This window comes from Pleurodeles waltl, chromosome 4_2 (genome assembly GCF_031143425.1).
Source record: "Pleurodeles waltl isolate 20211129_DDA chromosome 4_2, aPleWal1.hap1.20221129, whole genome shotgun sequence".
Lineage (NCBI taxonomy): Eukaryota > Metazoa > Chordata > Amphibia > Caudata > Salamandridae > Pleurodeles > Pleurodeles waltl.
The window spans coordinates 53,563,572-53,583,210 of record NC_090443.1 but is presented as its reverse complement, the minus strand read 5'-3'; the positions used below and the strand labels follow the sequence as shown (position 1 = coordinate 53,583,210).

General features: G+C 45.7%; 1 protein-coding gene across 1 annotated transcript in view; it reads left to right on the top strand.

Moving 5' to 3' along the window:
* The window catches only part of LOC138292186 (uncharacterized), a 158,769-nt gene that overhangs the window by 109,783 nt on the left and 29,347 nt on the right, over nt 1-19,639 (top strand). The window contains exon 8 of the mRNA XM_069230624.1: nt 8,440-8,513. Coding sequence (XP_069086725.1) covers nt 8,440-8,513 — 74 coding nt within the window. The remainder of the gene's footprint in view (nt 1-8,439; nt 8,514-19,639) is intronic.

Sequence of the window (19,639 nt, the reverse complement as noted above, 5' to 3'; positions counted from 1 at the left end):
AGCATGGGGTTGGCACCCTGATGGGTGTTTGGTCAAGGGCCTGGCGGCAGTCCTAGCCCTTTGACCCACCCCCGGTGCGCACGGCCAAAAGCTGTGTACAGCGTGGGGTTGGCTGCTTGTAGGAAGTTGGGAGCATGCCTTGGTGCAAGACAGGCCCTGTGGGCCAACCCCACACTGTCTGTGATGAAAGGCCAGGCGCAGTGTGGATTTGGCTGTCTCTGAGTGGGTTGGCCTGTTGCCAATCCCCTGTTGTGCCTAGGGCGCAGGGTGCATCAGGGGTTTGGCAGCCATGGGGGGTTTGCTGCAGGACCCGTGGACCACCCGTGTGTCAGGAAGTTGGCTTTACGTATGGTATTAAAATATGACTTTACATTCAAAAAAAACTTTGAGATTCACTCAAAAAAACAAAGGTTAAAGTAATGTTATAGTTAGGTCTGATAAAAAGATCTGTTTTGTTTTAGAAGAAAAAACTTGGAAAACGATATAGTTAGGTGAATGTCAATGACAACGTTAACGTTTTGAACTAAAAGAAGCACAGAAACCCAATAGTTCTAGTTAGCAGAGCTAACTAGAACTTGCACCCCTGCCATGCACTACTTTGGACCTCACATACTACATTACTCATAACATGTTCTATGGCATCATTTATGACATTGTTGATGGCATCCCAAATGACATCATGGATGACATCACTGATGACATCATCAAGTGAGTGTGCTAGTTTGTTTTATAGTTTACACAGTGGTGAGTAGATACCATTTTCTGCTTTGATTTTTACAGATTGTGTTCATCTAATGTGTGTAAGTAATACAAAACACATGCTTCTAATACATCATAGGTGTGTAGAGATATTGAATGTTATAAATCTTTGTACTGAAGAGTAACTCTGTGTGCAGATGACAGTTGATGACTTGTGTCCAATATGTTCCACACACATTTTGTGATTCTGCAGAACAAAATTCCAACAGGGCAGAGATTTGGCATAGTAGACTGTAAGCAGGCTTGAGTTATTAGACAGAAACATCTCAGCATAACAATTTCTACATAACATAAGGGACTGTGTGCCCCAGGTATTAATCTATGTACAGATGCTTCTTTTTCTTCAGAAGATGGGCTATCTGTAAAGTTTTCACCACAGTATGAAGGCTGCAGGTAGTATGATCTTTAGCACCCTCAGACCTTGGTTATTTTAAGCCAATGGTGTCTTTTTTGACAAGTGTTCCATAGAGTGTACATTGTCTTTGATAGATTCTTTCTTAATATTCAGTGGTGTATTTTTCTTGACAGCTTCACTGTCTGCAAAGAGTGTGGTACAGAGTAAGATCTCTTCATAGAGGGGGGCGTGGCCAAGGCGTCAAGATGGCGGTCGCACTTTAATAGTGCTCCGGACCCCTCCGTCATCTGCCTAAAGTAAAGACAGGCCATCCATTCCCATCGCACTATGATCGACCCCTGGGGGTCCCACAGTTTCCCCCCCCCACACCGGCAGCGGGGTTTCCGATCCTTCTTGGCCCCGATTTTGAGCGATCCGGTCAGAAACAGCACGGGCCAAGATGGCGGCCGGAGAGTGAGGCCAGAAGACGGGGAGCCCGGGGCGAGCGAGCAGTACCGGCTTGCGGTGCCTGGACGCCTGACGAATGACCCCGGCATTGAGAGGTGAGCTCTGGGAACCGGGAAACGGCACGCGGAGCCGGCCCTGAGGGGCCCTGGCCGAAGACATACGGCTGCGCGGCCTGCGGTCGCATCTCCATCCCCCTCCCTCCCGTTGACATCGCTCTGCTGCCGGCAGAAACTGAAGAAACGACCGGGGGGGGGAAAATTCCCCCCCTAACCTTGGACTGGCGCTGAGACGAGGAAACGCCTCGGCGGCAAGAAAATCCACAATCGGGCTGCGAGGCGGCGCCCAGTGAAGGTGCGGTCCCCGGCCCAGGATCGTGGTCGGGATCCTGTGGCAACGCAAAGGTAATAAACGAAGGTGGAACATAGAAGGAGCCTAACGAACCGGTTCAATTCTGCAAAACCCTTGAGAGGTGAGCCGCGGCTGGGCACTGAAGAAAGCAGGGATACTACGGGGTACGCAGGAAGCGGCGCGAAACCGAACCTCCTCCAGAGCACACGGTTTCCTCTCTCCCCCCCCTTACCAAAAGTAATTAAAGAGCAGAAAACCCACCAACAAAGAGCGATGGAGTCATCGTGATGAACCATCTCGAAGAGAGATACGCAACAAGAGGAAGGTCAGTAATATGCCATAAACGCCCGCTGCGACCTCACGGTTCCCCCTAAATACGAGGTGCCGCTAAATGGAAGGTTGAACCTGGACACTAACACACCACAACTCTGAACCTGAAAATACCGCTGAACCTCCAAATACGACAGGACAACCTCAACAAAACACACGACAAACTGAACACGGCGGCCCAAGTAAGCTCAAGACCAACAGCGAACGCCATGGGTAAAGACAAATCTGCCAAACAGGCAACAGCACAAACTCGCATGGACCAATTCACCACAGGGGCGACGGGCCCTCGGTCGGAGGACCCAAATCCGGGCTGGGTGGGTGAGCAGCGGACAACATCTGGCGACTTGGCGGCAATCCTTCAGGCAATCCAGGCCTCCCAGGTGGCGGTAGAATCCAAAATCGGAGAAGTTAGGGTGGATGTCGTCCTGGTCTGACAAGACCTGCGCAATGCCACGGCTCGAATCACGGAAGCTGAATCCAGGATCTCCACAGCAGAGGATGAAATAGCTGCACTCAAAACCCAAGTCTCGTTGTTAACTAAACGCACATCAGAACTGCATAAGAGAGCAGAAGATGCCAAAAACAGATCGAGACGCAATAACCTTCGCCTGGTGGGGCTCCCCGAAACCACTGCAGAATCATCCTTGGCCGCCCACCTGGAGGAATGGATCAAAACCTGGGTACCCGTGGACCATCTCACATCCATGGTTTATGATTGAAAGGGCCCATAGATCGCTGCTAGCTAGACCTCCCCTGGATCCCCGCCCCGACCGGTAATAATCCGCCTCTTTAATTTCAAAGACAGAGACATGGTGTTGCAAGAGGCACGCTCCCAAGGAGATCTTCTCTACGAGGGAACCAAAGTCCTCCTTTTCCCAGACTACACATATGAGGTCCAACAACAATGCCGGTCATTTATCGAAGTAAAACAAAAACTAAGATCTATGGATATCCAATACCGCCTCTTATTCCCAGCAAGACTTTGTGGTGATCTATAAAAATAAGACACACTTCTTTGAAAAGCCATACACAGCCTGGATGTGGTTGACAGAGGAGATCCCGCTAAACACTGACAAACCGGGACGAAGACCAACACTCAAAACAATACCAACCCACTCAAAAGGAGAACCGCCCGGTCGCCGCGGATGCACTCGTTCACAGCGAGGGAAAGACAGACAAAGATCTCGCTCGAGCTCCCCTGCCGGGGCTCACCGACCGGGACTGAGAAAATCACGGTCTCCCGAAGACTTTGTTAAAACCCCCGAAAACCAAAGTCCACGGAATGACATCCAGACACCAAAGGACACACCTGAAGACACTGATCTATCCCGCAGCCCGACCTCATGAGGCCACAGGCCAAGAACACCCCAAAGGGGGAAACTGTAACTAAACTGAAACTGAAATTTAACTAATGGATGAAAGCAAGACTGAGCTTGAACAACCTAAATATCTACTATTTATTCGCTAAGCAGTCTTCAATGATCTGACACAATGGAGGGGTCCACCGCCATTCATACCACAACCCACCAGTTGAAAGCCACCTCACAAGTTACGGAAGTGAGGTGTCACATATTTATGGGTGACATGGGTGCTTCTGGGGGGAAGAATGGGGAGGGGAGGGAGTTGGGGGGCAAAGGGGTTCAGGCCTAGTTCTCAAGGCCATTGTTCAATCGGTTCTATTACTGCAATGTTCATGTTCTAATTTATTAACTCACACACAGGGCAAGGGATTTAAAAACATTATTGACACAACTGAGGCACCAAATAAGTTAGAGATACAGAGGAAACACAACGTAAACCCCTCACAAACACAAATCTCCTTAATCCAAAACGAGGTCAGCCAATGTGACAAGCTACCCAAAACCACCCATCCACCATGAACCAGACACAAGTTATTTCGTGGAATGTCAATGGTCTCCTTGATAAAATCAAACGCACTGCAATATTCTCGTATATACAAAGATATCGACCAGAAATACTTATGCTGCAGGAGACACACTTGCTGGGGGATAGCTGTCCATTCCTGGCCCGTCGTGGGTTTGACAGAGTATATCATGCTGGGTTCACACGCGGATCACGAGGAGTAGATATAATACTACGCCGGACATTCCCCATGACACACATCCAGATAAGAAGAGATAAAGAAGGTCGATACATAGCCCTCACCGGCAAAATCGAGGGAGCCACAATTAATTTAATCAGTGTCTACACTCCCCCGCCCCTGGTCAACAAAACGCTCCAAGCACTCACCACACTCCTCTCTGACTTACCCCCGGGACGTACTATACTAGGTGGGGACTTCAACGCAACTCCAAATCCAACCTTTGACGTAACCGGACCAATTTCAACGTATAGGACTACACTAGCGACAGAAATTAACGGCTGGCTCTCAGCGACAGGGCTATGCGACGCCTGGAGAATATGGCATCCTAGAAAGCGACAATTCACTCACACCTCGGCAACCCATGGTTCTCAATCTCGAATAGACCTGATACTCCTCCCAAGCACAGAATGCGCAGCCCTTACACACGTTTAAATTCTGACGAGGGGAATCTCAGATCACGCTCCACTCCGGCTCACTCTGGGACAACCCCAAGCCCAGCCTCGCCCGATATGGCGACTAAACGCGTGGTACCTCCAAGACAAACAATATAGGGAACAAATACAGCAAGCACTAACAGAATATTTTCACCTTAATGATAAATCAGTGTCCAAATCAAGCACCCTATGGGCAGCGGGTAAAGCAGTACTGCGAGGGGTAGCAAAACACCTGATACGCAATCAAGAACGTGCCAGAACCCAACAAATTACACAATTAGAATTCCAGGCGATTGCCCTTGAAAATCAAAACGTAACAAGCCCAAGCGAAAAGCTTAGGAGACAACTCTTTTTGATCCGAGAAGAAATCCGAAAGAAATCTAGAAACGGCAAAATATATATGGAGGGCAAGCACCGGGAAACTGTACGGGTGGGGAGATAAGACCGGGAAAATGCTTTACTCACTAATTTCCAACCAACATGCCTCCAGAATTGTCCCCGAAGTCTATGATAAGGGAAACACCCTGGTCACAGGACAGACAGAAATTGCAAATGCCTTCGCCACATACTACACCACTTTATATCAAGCATCCACACAAGTAGACCTATGACAGGCCCGTCAAACACTAAAAGGGATCCCCGTCCCACAGCTCCCCAGGGTGGAGGTACAATAATTGGAAGAACCCATTGGGATAGAGGAGATCGGTGGAGCAATTTCTACTCTAGGCACGGGCAAGACGCCAGGCCCTGATGGGTTCCCCTCGGAATACTACAAAACATATAAAGAAGAACTAACCCCACACCTGCTGCGTCTCTACACGGAAGTCAGCGAAAAAGGATCCTTCCCTCAAGAACTAGACACTGCCACGATCGTGGTACTTCCCAAAACCCAACCCCCTTCACTTCATTGCGCAGACTATAGGCCAATATCACTAATAAACACAGAGGTTAAAATCTTTGCATCCATCCTAGCCATTCGTCTCAAGAGAGTCCTACCGCAATTAATACACCCAGACCAATGTGGGTTTATGGCAACCCGTAGTACACGGCACTGCATCCGCAGATTACATGTGGCCTTAGCAGAAAGACACCGAATTCCCCGAAACATTGCCCTCCTGCTCATTGATTTCGAAAAAGCATTCGATTCGGTTTATTGGGGCGTCCTTCTCCTGGTGCTCCAACGCGCAGGGTTCGGAGCACAATTCTGTCGATGGGTCCAAGCACTGTACACTAATCCTACGGCTCGGTGCTAGTCAATGGGATATTGTCCCCTGCATTTGATATCCGCAGGGGCACGCGACAGGGATGCCCCCTGTCCCCCCTCTTATTTACCCTGGCCATCGAGCCCCTGGCCCAGATGATCAGGACCGACACAATCTACAGCGGGTGGAAATGGGGCCCCTCCCACGAGGACAGAATAGCGCTGTACGCAGACAATTTCTTGCCATACATGCAAGAGCCCAGCATAACCGGTCCAAGAAGTCTCCACCTCCTACGACAGTATGAACAAATATCAGGACTCAAAATGAACTCTGCCAAATCAGTTCTAATCCCGCTGACAATTTCGCGGGATTGCTTTGATTGGCAGAGCACAATACCCCTGCGTATGCTCAGCTTCAAATATTTGGGTATCTGGGTGGCCCTTCTGTCTGAGATGACATGGGCCAAAAACCTATGTCCCTTGTTAGCACGAATTAAAACAGATTTACAGAAATGGCAAACCCTGCCACTAAACGTGATGGGCCGAGTGGCATTATATAAAATGATGATCCTACCAAGGCTCCTACACATATTTCAGAATTTTCCCCTCCCTATCCCCCATTCCTGGTTCCAGAACCTCGAAGGCATCACAGGAAAATGTATTTGGCGAGGAGCCAGACATAGAGTGGCAATGCACCACTGTCGAAAGGATGTTTTCGATGGGGGCCCAGGCGCAACGAATCCCTACCTGTATTACCTGGCCACCCAACTAATCGTGATCCACGATTGGTTTAATGGAGGATGGGATGACCCGGCCTACAAAACAGAACTGACAATCCTAGGCTTCCCCGGGGTTCTTGACATGCTCTACGGATCACCGCTCCCCCGAGATATGGAAGACATAACTAAGGCAATCTTCCTGGCTTGGCGAGCGGCTCTGAGGTACACCAACTGGAACACCATTATCACCCTCCAGACCCCGTTGTGGAGGGGGAAGTGGCTGAGCGCCCCAGCTGCGCTAAAGGGATTTACAGAATGGGACCGAATAGGTATCTCAATGGTGGGGGACGTGTGGAGGGGGAAAACCATGAAAACATTTCAGGAGCTCCAGACAGAATTTCAACTAAACACGACACAATTCTTCCGATACCTCCAACTACGACATGCACTAAAAACACACTTACCCACCACAGGCCACATGCCAGAGTTTAACCCGCTTGAAGCCAAGTTGCTCATGGGAAACCTAGAAGGGAAAGGCATCTCGCAAATATACAAGACACTAATTAACAACACTCCAGACAAACTAGTCCCAATTAGGGCCAAGTGGGAAACCTGGGTGGGAACCCTGGAGGAAGCGGAGTGGAGAGAGGCTCTAATGGCACCCAAGACACTGGCGGTGTCAACTAGATTCCGAGTAATACAATTTTATTACCTGTATGAAGCATACCTGACAAGATCCAGGCTTCACAAAATAGGAGCCTGCCCCTCTTCCAGGTGCCCAAGATGCACGTGAGACCCAGCAGATTTCTTCCACATGGTATGGACCTGCCCAACAATACAAAAATACTGGGATGGGGTATTTCGGGAGCTGGAAAGAACACTGGGGCAAGAACTACAAAAATCTGCAAAATTAACTTTATTAGGGATAATGGAGGAGATGGAGGGAACACGTGCAAAACGTGCCCTAGTAGCCACAGCATTACTAGTTGCCAAAAGAGACATCGCAGCAGCATGGAGCCTCCCGGGGGGCCCCTCGCTCCAAAAATGGAAGAGAGGAGTGGACTGGTGTGCCAATCAGGAGAAGATAGTCTTCGAATCCAGAGGGTGCCCACAAAAATTTCAAAAGATATGGGGATGATGGTTGGAACTATTGACATAAACCAGACTGGTCACGGGGGGAAAAATCACTGAAAATATTGTATTGACACATGATTATAAAAAGGCTCAAAAGGAGGGAAAGGCTGCTACAGTAATTGTCAACCTCTCTAACAACAAAAATGCTATCTAACTATTACTATGAAGACAGAAATGAAAAATTTTGTAAGATGTTTATCTCCCTTGCCTTGTACCCTTCCCCCCCCCCTTTGTTCGGTTTTCTTTTGCTTTCCCTTCCTTTTGAAAAATAATAAAATATGTTTATAAAAAAAAAAAGATCTCTTCATAGAGTAAACACTTTTTATAGTACCCATATAATAAGAGAAGTGTTCTTGGTCATGTATGGGCTGGGTGGAATTTCTAATGGTAATGACTTTAATGAAGATGTCACTGATAAAGAACTATGCTTCCAAGTAAGTAATTTTCCCTTGCCTAGCAACTCAAAAGGAACTACACTTTTCTTATTTCAAAATGTACTTGCAATATGCAATCTCAAAGAATGCACAATTTATTTTCAGATATACCAGTGCTCTCTTTTGTGTTGGTCTCCTTACCCCCTTTTTGTCACTTTTATTCACGTGCCTCAGCTCCTGACATTAATCGCAGCTCCTACAAAATGAAGACCATCTCTACTGAGACCAGAGGACCGTCAGATCGAGAGGTGAGGCAAGCATATAGTATCATGGTCTGAGTTGCAATAAATCTGAAGGTGTGGGAGAGATAATCCATGCCTGCATGCTTTGGCATGAGAGGAACGTTTAATGGGAATAAGATATGGCAATTCTCTATATATAAGTGACCTGAGGCTCCTTGGATGTATCTAGAGATGGCCAATGTCAGTGTACCGAAGCACCGACAATGGAAAGGTAGATACCCTACATGGTGTTTTCAGTACTCCATTGATGTGTGGATGGATGGATATATTGATAAAAGATTCAATTGATGGAATGATTTATCTACATTTCAGTGACCAGGGATCCTAGGATGAATCAATGGAAAGATACTCTATGTTTTAGAATCTGAGGCCCTTAGGATGATGGACAGATCTCATACATGTTTGTGTCCAGAGCCCTTAAGGCTTATTGAGAAATACCATGCACCCCTCTGTGAAGAAGAGACACTTTTAAAAGAAGATTGTTGCATGCCACACCTATACACCACTTCAAAAGGAGGTGGAAAAAGGGGAAGAAATTATTTTTTATAAGAGCTCTCACCCACTCGAATAGTGGCATGCTTCATCATCGGGTTCACCCTGACCCCTAAAAGTCAGGGTGAGCTCGACTATATTCAAGGGAGCATTTTTGATACTATTGTCTAGGGGGCATAACAATTTCCCACCTCCTTTTGAAGTGGTGTATAGGTGTGGCATATGACAACACCTTTCTAAGTGTCTCTTATTTACAGAAGGATACCTTGATGTTGATTGCGTATTTTACTAGGGACGATGTATCCCTTCATCCTTTGACACAATAAAGGATCTCCCCTTCCCCACCCACCAAGTTTGGCAGGTTTCACAACCTCCCTTACTGCAGTCCTTAGGCGATATCATGTATGCCATTATATTAAGGGGAACAAATGTTCTATGCCTCTGTCAAGGGTTCTTAAATGAATAGAGATACACTCCCCACATCAGTGTCAAAGACGTTTTAGGAGGACAAAGAGCCCTTGGAATAAGTGGAGAGATGCCCTACATGTCAGCTTCCAGAGTCCTAAGATGAAAGTATGGAGAGATACCTTAAATGTTTCTGTTCAGGCCTACATAACAGATGGAGGTCGTATATGTTAGTGCATTAAATACCTCTGCCTGCCTGCGTGCTTCAAAAACTCATAAAACTTGAGAAAATTAACTTTTATGAAATTATTTTTTACAGAGACCAAAAACGTACATAAATTGCCCATTTTTGTTTATTAAAACCATGGACATTCCTATCTTAGCCTTTGTAGTCTTCAATCTGCCTCATCACTGATGGTCCTCAACATTTTGAACAGGTGCTGCACATGACTGGAATTGCACAGATCCTTGTGCTGACAGAGTCAAAACCTTTTTTTCAAGAGGTTAGCACCTGTGTGCCTGTCAAGAACATAGTTAACTAGGTTTGTGGTGAAGCCAGTCCAAATAGCAATGCCTTACTAGGTAATGGGTACTTTTCAATACATGGGTCACCAAACAGTCAATACAAACAGTAAGTCTCCAAATGACGGCAACAGGACTTTCAGGCTACTGACTTTGAATATTACCTAAGTGAGAATTATAACAGAACTTACATATTCACTCACTTATCCACCTACACATTCCTCAGTGAATTAAGTACTGGCCTCAAAGATCTACCTGTAACTTACATGTGACTCATCCCTGAACTGTACATGTTCTATGAGCGATGAAAGCTTGGACTAGTTTTCCTTGCTGAGCCTGTTCTGACAGATATGGAAGAATAAGCTCTTTTCCCTCTGTAAAAGAGAGAGGCTTGATTTGCTACTGCCATACTGTCCCAGTTCATTGAGGAAGGAAAGCTTGCACTACTGCTGTCTGATTTGCACCTGTCCTGTGATGGGAAAAGCTTGTGCTCATTCTACCCTATACCTGTCCTGAAATTTAAGGTAGTGGTGCAGGATCACTGCATGGGTAAGACAGTAGGTATTAGAAAAGCGTTAGATACTGGATTGATCAAACTTGACAAAACCTTGCATATTTTGGAATTAGAGTCACCCCAAAATCCTGTTTTGAAGACGAGGCTTTGGACTTTAGGAAACATTATACATAAATTGTTGAGAAGCTACAGTGTCAATTATAAAGAATATATCTCCAGGTTACATTAGGAGGAGGGAAAAGTGGAGAAACCTCTGGCATGATTGATAAGCCCTGAGGGTAGTGGCGCCCTGATTCCATAAATACTGACACTTGAGGGACAGTTTGTCACTCTCTATGAGAGATTAACCATACCTTAATGGAGGATCATGTACACCTTTATGGTACTTCCATGGAAGCACTGATCAGGAAGGTAAAGGCCTTTCTGGACAGAGCTCCTCTGCTAGCTCTGAGTCCTATGGAGGTGAAGAGGTTAGGTGATCCCATTTCTAAAGCTGAGCTAAGGGGGACTATTAAGGACTTAGCCAGAGGGAAAAAGTTGGAATCCTCCTACAAGCCACTCTTCATCCTCAATATTGATTTTAAAATCGTTGGCAAAGTGCTGGCCACCAGATTGTATCCCTATCTTAGGACCCTGGCCCATGCATATCAAAATGGGCACAGCACACCTCTTGTCCTTCAAACATTATTTAAGGTGTTACATGTGCTTGAGGCTGAATCATACTCTGGGGTGATGGTAATTTTCATCAACCTGGGGAAAGTCTTAGGACTGGTCAGTACATTTCCCAGCAGTACTATATTTTGTGCACATAACAAGAGTGCTCTCACTCTCTCCTCCTCTTCCTACTTGTGATTGAACCATTAGCAACGGTGTATAGGGCTGAGGTGGGGGAGAGGGGTATGCCACTGTCAGAGGATGTTCATGTCATATCCTTATATGCTGATGACCTACTCCTATACATCAAAAATGGGGAGATCGATCTGCCACCGATGATGCAACTATTGTCGGAATTTGGGTTAATCGCTGGGTTTAAGAACAATAAATCTAAAACATCTGTTTTTCCGGTGTAAACAATGGGAAGGTCACCAGGAGCTGGTGAACTGTGAATTGTTAGGGACCCTCATACCTTTAAATATGTCGGGTACAAATGTATCATGACATTGCTGACCTCAGAGAAGTAAATTGGGGAGTGGGAGGGTGAGTTTAGATCACTACAGGGAAGCATGGCCTGCTGGTGTTCTCTTCGCCTGCTGATCATGGCTTGTCTGACCTTGACTGAAATGGTCATGCTGCTGAGATATTATTTTACTAATTTACAGGTGTAGCCCCGGTTTCATGGTTCACACAGTTAGGCTCAGTGAGCAAAGACAAAGGGCCAGATTTAGAGTTTGGCGGATGGGGTTCCTCCCTCACAAACATAACGGATATCCCATCCGCCGTATTACGATTCAATTATATCCTACGGCGGCCGGATATCAATCACGTTTGTGACAGAGTAACCCATCCACCTAGCTCTAAACCAGGCCCGTCATCTGGGTTGGTGGCCATACGCATTTTTTCTTAGAAGCATTTAGGAGACCCTTCTGGAGGGTGAACTGGGAATGCTAGATTATAAAGTGTACTAATTTTACTTACCTGGGGGTCCCAATTGATGTTGATTTTAATTGGAAATTTTTAACTAGTGTTCGTGTCTTGCAATTTCAAAGAGCCATAGATGCTCTTTTTAGACTTTCAAAAAAGCTGGGGCATAAACCAGTGAAAGAAATGCAGACTGTTTTTAAAAGTAAATGTTCTTCTATTGCATCGTTCGGAGCCTGGGTATGGGGCTACACTGATTGTACGAGTCTTCAGGTAGTTAAAAATAAGTTCTTAAGAAGGCTATTAGCAGTCCTGCAGTCTATCCCGGCAGTGTTTTTTATCATGACGAAGCAGGCCTCAGGGGCGTAGCCGACCATATAAGACTGCAACCTGAATTGCTTTGGATAAAAGTCTGGCTAAATCTTGAAGCCCAACTGTTTAGATCAGTGATTATAGACTGTTTGACACTGACTCGATCGATTGATATACCTTGGCTTAGATATTTCAATCCTCCACTCTCTCGTCTTGGGGCAGGAGGATTTGGGGAGGCTGCTGCCACAGCCATCACATTCCCATGTTATAGCTTAATATTATTACCTCTGAGCGGCATAGGTTTTTACTTACTAGACTACGCTTGAAAGCTATACACTATTTAGTAGCATTTCCTACTCAAGGTACCTGGTTTAAGAAACTTCTGCCATGTTATTGCAATGGTAAATCGCCCCAAAGCACTTTGTCCTTTTCTGCAACTTATACATTGTGCCCAGGAGAAGGTTTTTACGTCCAGTACTCTTGCCTACGGACACTAGGGCTAGCCACCTTGCCTATTCTTATTTACATGACCTGGGAAGTGAAGGGATAATACAGGCTGTGTTAAACTTAATATATGCTGCTTTTCGTATTCAAAATAGTTATTAATCTCTGTAATATGCTTTCTATACTGTTATTCATTGTATTTATGAGAATTATGTATGTAATTGATTATGTATTTTATGGTTCTTTTGAACCGAATAAAGTATTTAAATGCATGAAGAAAAACAATTAATGAAGTGTACTATGTAGCTGTGCAGCTACAATGGGCTGTGACATGGCAGGATGAGGAAAATCAAGATATCTCCCATACGCCCCTGCACTGTCATTAGTTGGATTCACTCACTTTCTTCACTGCACACCAGTTTACACACTAGACTGAAGTGGGGATCATGACTGTTGGGGAATGTTATTGGGCAGGGACCATTATCTCTTTAAATACCTTCATTAAAGAATATGAATTGCCACCTAGACAATTCTTGACTAATAGGGCCTGACCCAGACGTTCAAGAACTTATGGAGAGGGGGCACGGAAGAGCCCCATCGACATGATGTTTGCAATTATTAGTAAAGACTGGAGATGGACCTCATCTGGTGACCTAGTTTTATAAGGTATTAAATAAGAAGGTACATAAAGACTTGGATATAATTAAGGCAAGGTGGGAGACAAATCTAGGATATGTGATTAAAGAGAGCGAATGGGATATGATGCTAGCATATCTCCAGAAGGTATCTAGGAATACCAGACTAAAGTTTATTCAGTTCAGTCATACACACGAGACAAACCTCACACCCTGTAAGATAACTGAGACATATGGAGGAGGACCAAGAACCTGTCCTAGATATAATGTTTCTACTGAAGATATTTTTGCACTTGGTCTGGACATGTCCTCTGAGATGGACTTATTCGTCACAGATAACACTACAATAGTGATGATTTCTGAACAGAGAGGTGGCATGTACCCCAGAGGTGTGCCTCTTAGGAGGCTTCTCTAGACCTGAAGCCACAAATTTGTACTGATGAAAGCTTATGATCCAGAGACGGTATCTTCAAAAGCTGAAACACATCAACACCATCTAGGCTGCAAGGGCAAATATTTCCATTCTCACCCATTCTCATATGTTAATCATACCTAGGTCGCCCAGCATTAAAGTAAAACTGGGGTGTCTCTAAAGGTATTTTTGTATGAGGATCCCTGTCCAACAATCTCATAAGTGATCCCTAGAATATCGACCTCATCCTGGTTTATAGGAGCCTGAAGAGACCTGATGCTGAAGCATGCCACTAATGTGGGTGAGGGCTTTTAAAAACAATAAAATGTTTGTCCGTGCACGGGCCACTCTAATTTCCTGAATATTTGATAGCAGAGGCAATATACAGGTACAGGATATTGCTGTGTGTGTTTGTGCTGTACTAGAACATAGTGTACTATCATTCCCATAAGGAATCACTCTCTCCCTCCCAGACCAGAATTGGTATATCTGGGACAATATAAGGTGTATATTCATCCTTTTCCATGATCATTGCATTTGAGAGCACCTTTAAATAATTCAGTTTAGGATTCACATTGTACACAATCTCCTTTGTATATGGTTCAATAGAAGATAATGTTTCTCTACCTATAAAAAATATAGGCATATACAGGAGAAACAAGACATCCGGCTTGCCTCTTGAGTCATTAATACAATGATCACAGCAAAAATAGTGTAGTTCACTAATTGTAATAAAGGTCACTCATTTCAGTGATATAATCTAAGGTGCTAAACTGAAACAATTAAAAAAACACTTTTTTGTGAAAGTTTGTAGCTCAGTGATAAATAAAGTTTCAGTCAGCAACACTGACCAGGCTCCAGGCTGAGCTATGAGCTGTTGTCATCACCCACAGCAGTGCTCACAGGATGCAACATAGGTGGGGTCACATCACCACCTCTGTCCTATTGGCTCTGGTAACGAGTCAGGAGATCCTTTGGTGTTCATGGTCTCAAAGCACATGCACTCCCACTGCCCATGCCCGTTTAGCTGGGAGTGTGGCTTTGCTGCATGGGCATGGCCTGCTTCCTGGCACAGTTACAGTGACTTGCCGTGTGAAGCATGCTGCACATATTGACAGCTTCATTAATAGCATGTGGTGAGGCCTCTTCAAGGCCTATATACCATTTGAGATACCTGTGTTCCTTGGGAGACGCCTGACTTAACAAGGGCAATATGTGAGCACCAAATCATGTCGATGGAAAAGAGAGGTAGGAACTGTTGTTCAGCTCTCATGTGTATAATCTTGTGGTAGGCAAACACCAGTAAAAACATACATTTTTAACACACCCACATATGATTTTAACATAGGTCTGACCCTTTAACAAAGAAAGAACATAAATTAAATGTTGACGTAGGTGACATAACCGCACCCAAAATAGGGAATTTATAACTAGGAGATTATACAACTAGTGAACCGTAGTACTCTTTAAATATGGAACTCACTGAAGTATACTACACTACGGAGGTGAACCTCCATCCTATATGAGTACATGAATGTATGGTGATTCCATAAGAGGTTTGGCTTTTTCTTACAAGACTTTGTATGTCTGTGTATGGAAATCATACAACAGTTCTTCAATGCATCTCACACTTTAGTGTTTTAGCTACCTGTGTTGTGCCTGCCCTGTATGTGTGAGATGTTGCTTCTGTCACCTATCAGTATTATTTCTGTTATGGAAGCTTGTGCTGCTGTGGTTCAGGTTGTGCAAGGAAAACACAGAGGGCCTGATTTTGGTATTGGCGGACAAGTTAGTCTGTCACAACTGTGGCAGATATCCCTTCCTCCGAAAGCTAAATCCCGTAGGACATAATGGGATTTAGATAATGTCAGATGAGGAAACTGTCACCTTTGTGATGGAGTAACTCGTCTGCCAGTATCGAAATCAGGCCCAGAGATTGCAAATACGGAAGAAGAGACCAGTGGCAAAACCGGCAAACGGGAGAAAGCAGGAACCTGCAAGAATGAGAAAAAGGGCAGGGACTATCTGGTAGTGGATTAAGGACTACTGGCCTTGATACTTGGCATGCTGTTGCTTAATTGCAGTGGCCACTGGCTTCTGAGTAGAGCTTCCTGTACTTGTATTCTTTCTTTCAGAAACTAAGCACTGGCAATCACCGCTTAGACAGTCCAGTGAGTGAGAGGGCAGGAATAGCCTTTCAGGTGAAAATGCATTTCACTGCTAATGGGCCATCATTAACACTCAGAGCAGAATAATCAAAAGACATAGGGCCTTATTTACAAGAAACTGGTGCATCAGCATTGATGCACCAGTTTTCTAATGCCTGCCCTTGACCCCTTAACAACACCATGGCAGTGCTGTATTTATGATACAGCGCTTCATGGCTTGCGATTCCACCCATGCACCAGAAATTCTGCTGCATCGGGTGGTGCAAAAGTGGCGCATTGCTGGCACAGCGTCAGTAATCTGACACTACTCCAGCAATGCGAGGAAGGCCCATGTTAAAAAGCCCAGCGTTTCTTTAATGCCTGCTCTGAGCTGTGAAGGTGCAGAATGGCGCAGTGAAATGTAGTAAATTTCATTGCGCCAGTTCTGCATGGCTTTTAACGAGGAAACGTCCATGCTGCATACATTATACCTGGCATAGGCATAATGTGTTGCAGGGCTTTACAAACTAGTGCAAATGTCCCAATGCGCCAGTTTGTAAATGTGATGCAGTGTAGAGGATTGCTTGTGCTGTTGCAGCATCATAAAAAAGTGATGCTAGGGCAGCGCCAGGGGCTTGTAAATATGTCCCATTGTTTACAAGAAGGAGCAGATAGTCTGGCTAAAAATATAGAGAAAGGAAAAATGTACTGTTGCCCCTCATTCTGAGCACGTGCTGGGCCTAAAGGTTTGTGCAATTTCGGTGGCACACCTTGACCACTAGGACACACCTTGCATTGAACATGTGCAGTAAATGCGGCAGGGTCTGCTTCACAAGAGCTGTCAGCGCAGATAGGGCCAGATGTATGACATTTTGTTTTGCGACTCATAATTTGCAATAGTTTTGGAAATCGCAAATTGCAAGTTGCAAAACAAGTACACAGTTTGCGATTCCCAAAGGGGTCGCAAATGACCTACCTCATCAATATTCATGAAATAGGTCGCAATTTGTGATCCCATTGCAGCAGCGGCTGCCGCAAATCTCAAAGGGAAGGGTTTGCGGGCAGAAGGACGGTAATTAATTTTTTTTCAAAAATTACCTTTTGCTGTCACCTCCTACCTCGTTGCTCCTCTTCCCTTGATGTGAATGCTGGGACACCAGCAAAGGCTCCCCAGCAATCATGGTGCTGCTTTCATGCTATACCTAGCATGAAAACAGAGTCCGGATTGGTCTGAGCTGCTTGTTCTGCCACCCGGACACAACCCTGGGGTCTGTGCAGTTTCTCTAGCCTGGCTATTCAACACAGTCTGGCTGGAGAAACCTAATTATGCATGTGTGCTTGGCCGGCCTGAGAAGGGCGGCCAAGCACACATGCAAACTTAGGTGCACTGTCTCCTCCTGCCTCCTCCCACCTCTGGTGGCCCAGCCCGCCCCTCCCTTCACATGCTGCTGGCAGAGCCAGCAGGTGAAAGATAAAACAATAATGACATAGGCCCTCATTACAACCCTGGCGGTCAAAAAGCGCCAGGGTTGTATTGGCGATCATACCGCCAACAGGCTGGCGGTAAAATTCACCATATTTTGACTGCAGCGGTAGCGCCACGGTCACACCGCCAGGACCGGCGGTTTTCCGCCATCATTGTCCCGGCGGCTATAATCCGCCAGGGCAGCGATGCTTGCAGCGCTGCCCTGGGCATTATGACTCTGCTTCCCGCCAGCCTGTCCATGGCGTTCGCTATGGAAAGGCTGGCGGGAAGGAGAGTCGTGGGGCCCCCAGGCACAGCCCCAGCCTGCTTTTCGCTGTCTGCATAGCGGGGATGTTGAAATGTGGGCGGTGGGTTTGTGGCCGCATAGGCGGCCGTTTGGCGGTTCAACCTTGGCGGACGGCCTCCGCTGCACGCCAAGGTTGTAATGAGGGCCATATTGTTTTATCTTTCATCTCCTGGCTTATCCAGAGGGAAGAAGCTCCTTTGCCATGTGAAGGAGCCGCATACGTCCCATTGGGAGTGGCCTCAATCACAGAGATGGTGCCCTGCTCTTAAAAAATGTTTGCACCCCCTTTCGCAAAGGGAAAGGGGTCACTTGGGGACCGCTTTCCGTTTGGGAATGGGTAACTGCGATTGTTTTGTGACCGCATTCACGGTCGCAAAACAATCATGCATTTCACTGCGACTCGGAATTGGGAAGGAACGGCCTTGGCACGCTCCTTCTTAATTGCGACTCGCAAACCTGTTTTGTGATTCGGTAAATAGATCACTGGATTGCAAAATAACATTTGTACATACCAAAATGCTTTTTTCTGTGTGCAAAGGCCCAATTCTGTGAATCGGTCCATTTGTGCACAGAAAAAAGCTTTGTACATCTGGCCCATAAGTCACATGTTCAATTTCTCAGTACATGATCTAGGAGAAGATGAAATTGGCTTTATAAGTTTGTAACTGCAATCGTTACAGCTTGATGAAAACACATGAATCCCATTCTGGGACAGTGCAACTCCTTGGAGCCTTAAAGTAGAAGGATACTTAAGAAATAAAAGTGCTTAATTTGAGTTCATGGTTGCCGCTGGTTGTCATTGGCGCTCATTCTTGGGGCCTGATATGTATTTTTTTTCTTGAGGCTTTTACCGAGAGCAAGAGAGAGAAAAACTCCCAAAGTGGAAAGACAGAGGATAGAAAAAAAGGAAAAACCATCACATTGGGAGAAAGCAGTAACCTACATTAGTGAAATAAATATTCAGGGAATGTCTGGTATTAAATAGGAATTATGGACCAGATGTACAAACCATTTTACTGGTAGCAAACGGCCCATTGAGTTGCAATACCAAATGGTCGTACATCATCTGGCCCGTACATTTCCATTTTAGGGCCAGATATACAAAATTCATAATTTGCGACTCTCCAATACCAACAGTATAGAAATCAGTATTTACGAGTCGCATTTGGCGATGTACATATTGAGTGATTTCTTATTTGTGATCTCTAAATGGAAGAAATCGCAAACAAGAAGTCGGTAATTAAGAAATCACAAAATTTCAATTTCTTTATATGAAATCTTAATCTACGAAATCCAGGCACAAATGCAGCTGGAGGCCCAGGTGGAAGTGATTAACATGGTGCAGCCACACCTGGAGCTCTGACTCAGCAACAGGGAGCCGAGAGAGGCCCAGACACACTGCTGCAGAATCAAGGAAGGAGGAGAACACCACACCATGGCTGGAAAGGAGACCAGGGATTCTGGAGGCACCAGGAAGCGAAAAATGAAATCTTCTGAGAGGGAGATGGAGGTCCTCACTGAGGAATATGTGTCTAACATTGACAGGCTTTTTGGAAAGGCTTCTTTCGGTGTCCTTGAAGCCCAGAAAAAAATAATCTGGAAGGACATACAGTAGAAAGTGAATGCCTTGGGAGAGACACAGAGAATCATCCCTGAGCTGCGCAAGATGTGGTATGACCTGCACTCCAGGGCAAAAGGGAGGCTGGCCAGCAGGATGGCTGAGGGATGTGCGACCAGAGGGGGACCATCCACTCAACCCCCACCGACTGCTGTGGAGCGGCTCATAGAGGGCACACTAGAAGCTGCCAGTGTTACTGGAGTTGGAGAGATAGACACCTCACTCCCAGCAGCCACCAGCCAGGGTAAGTGACATACCTTTATGTTGTTTGTAGTCTACAC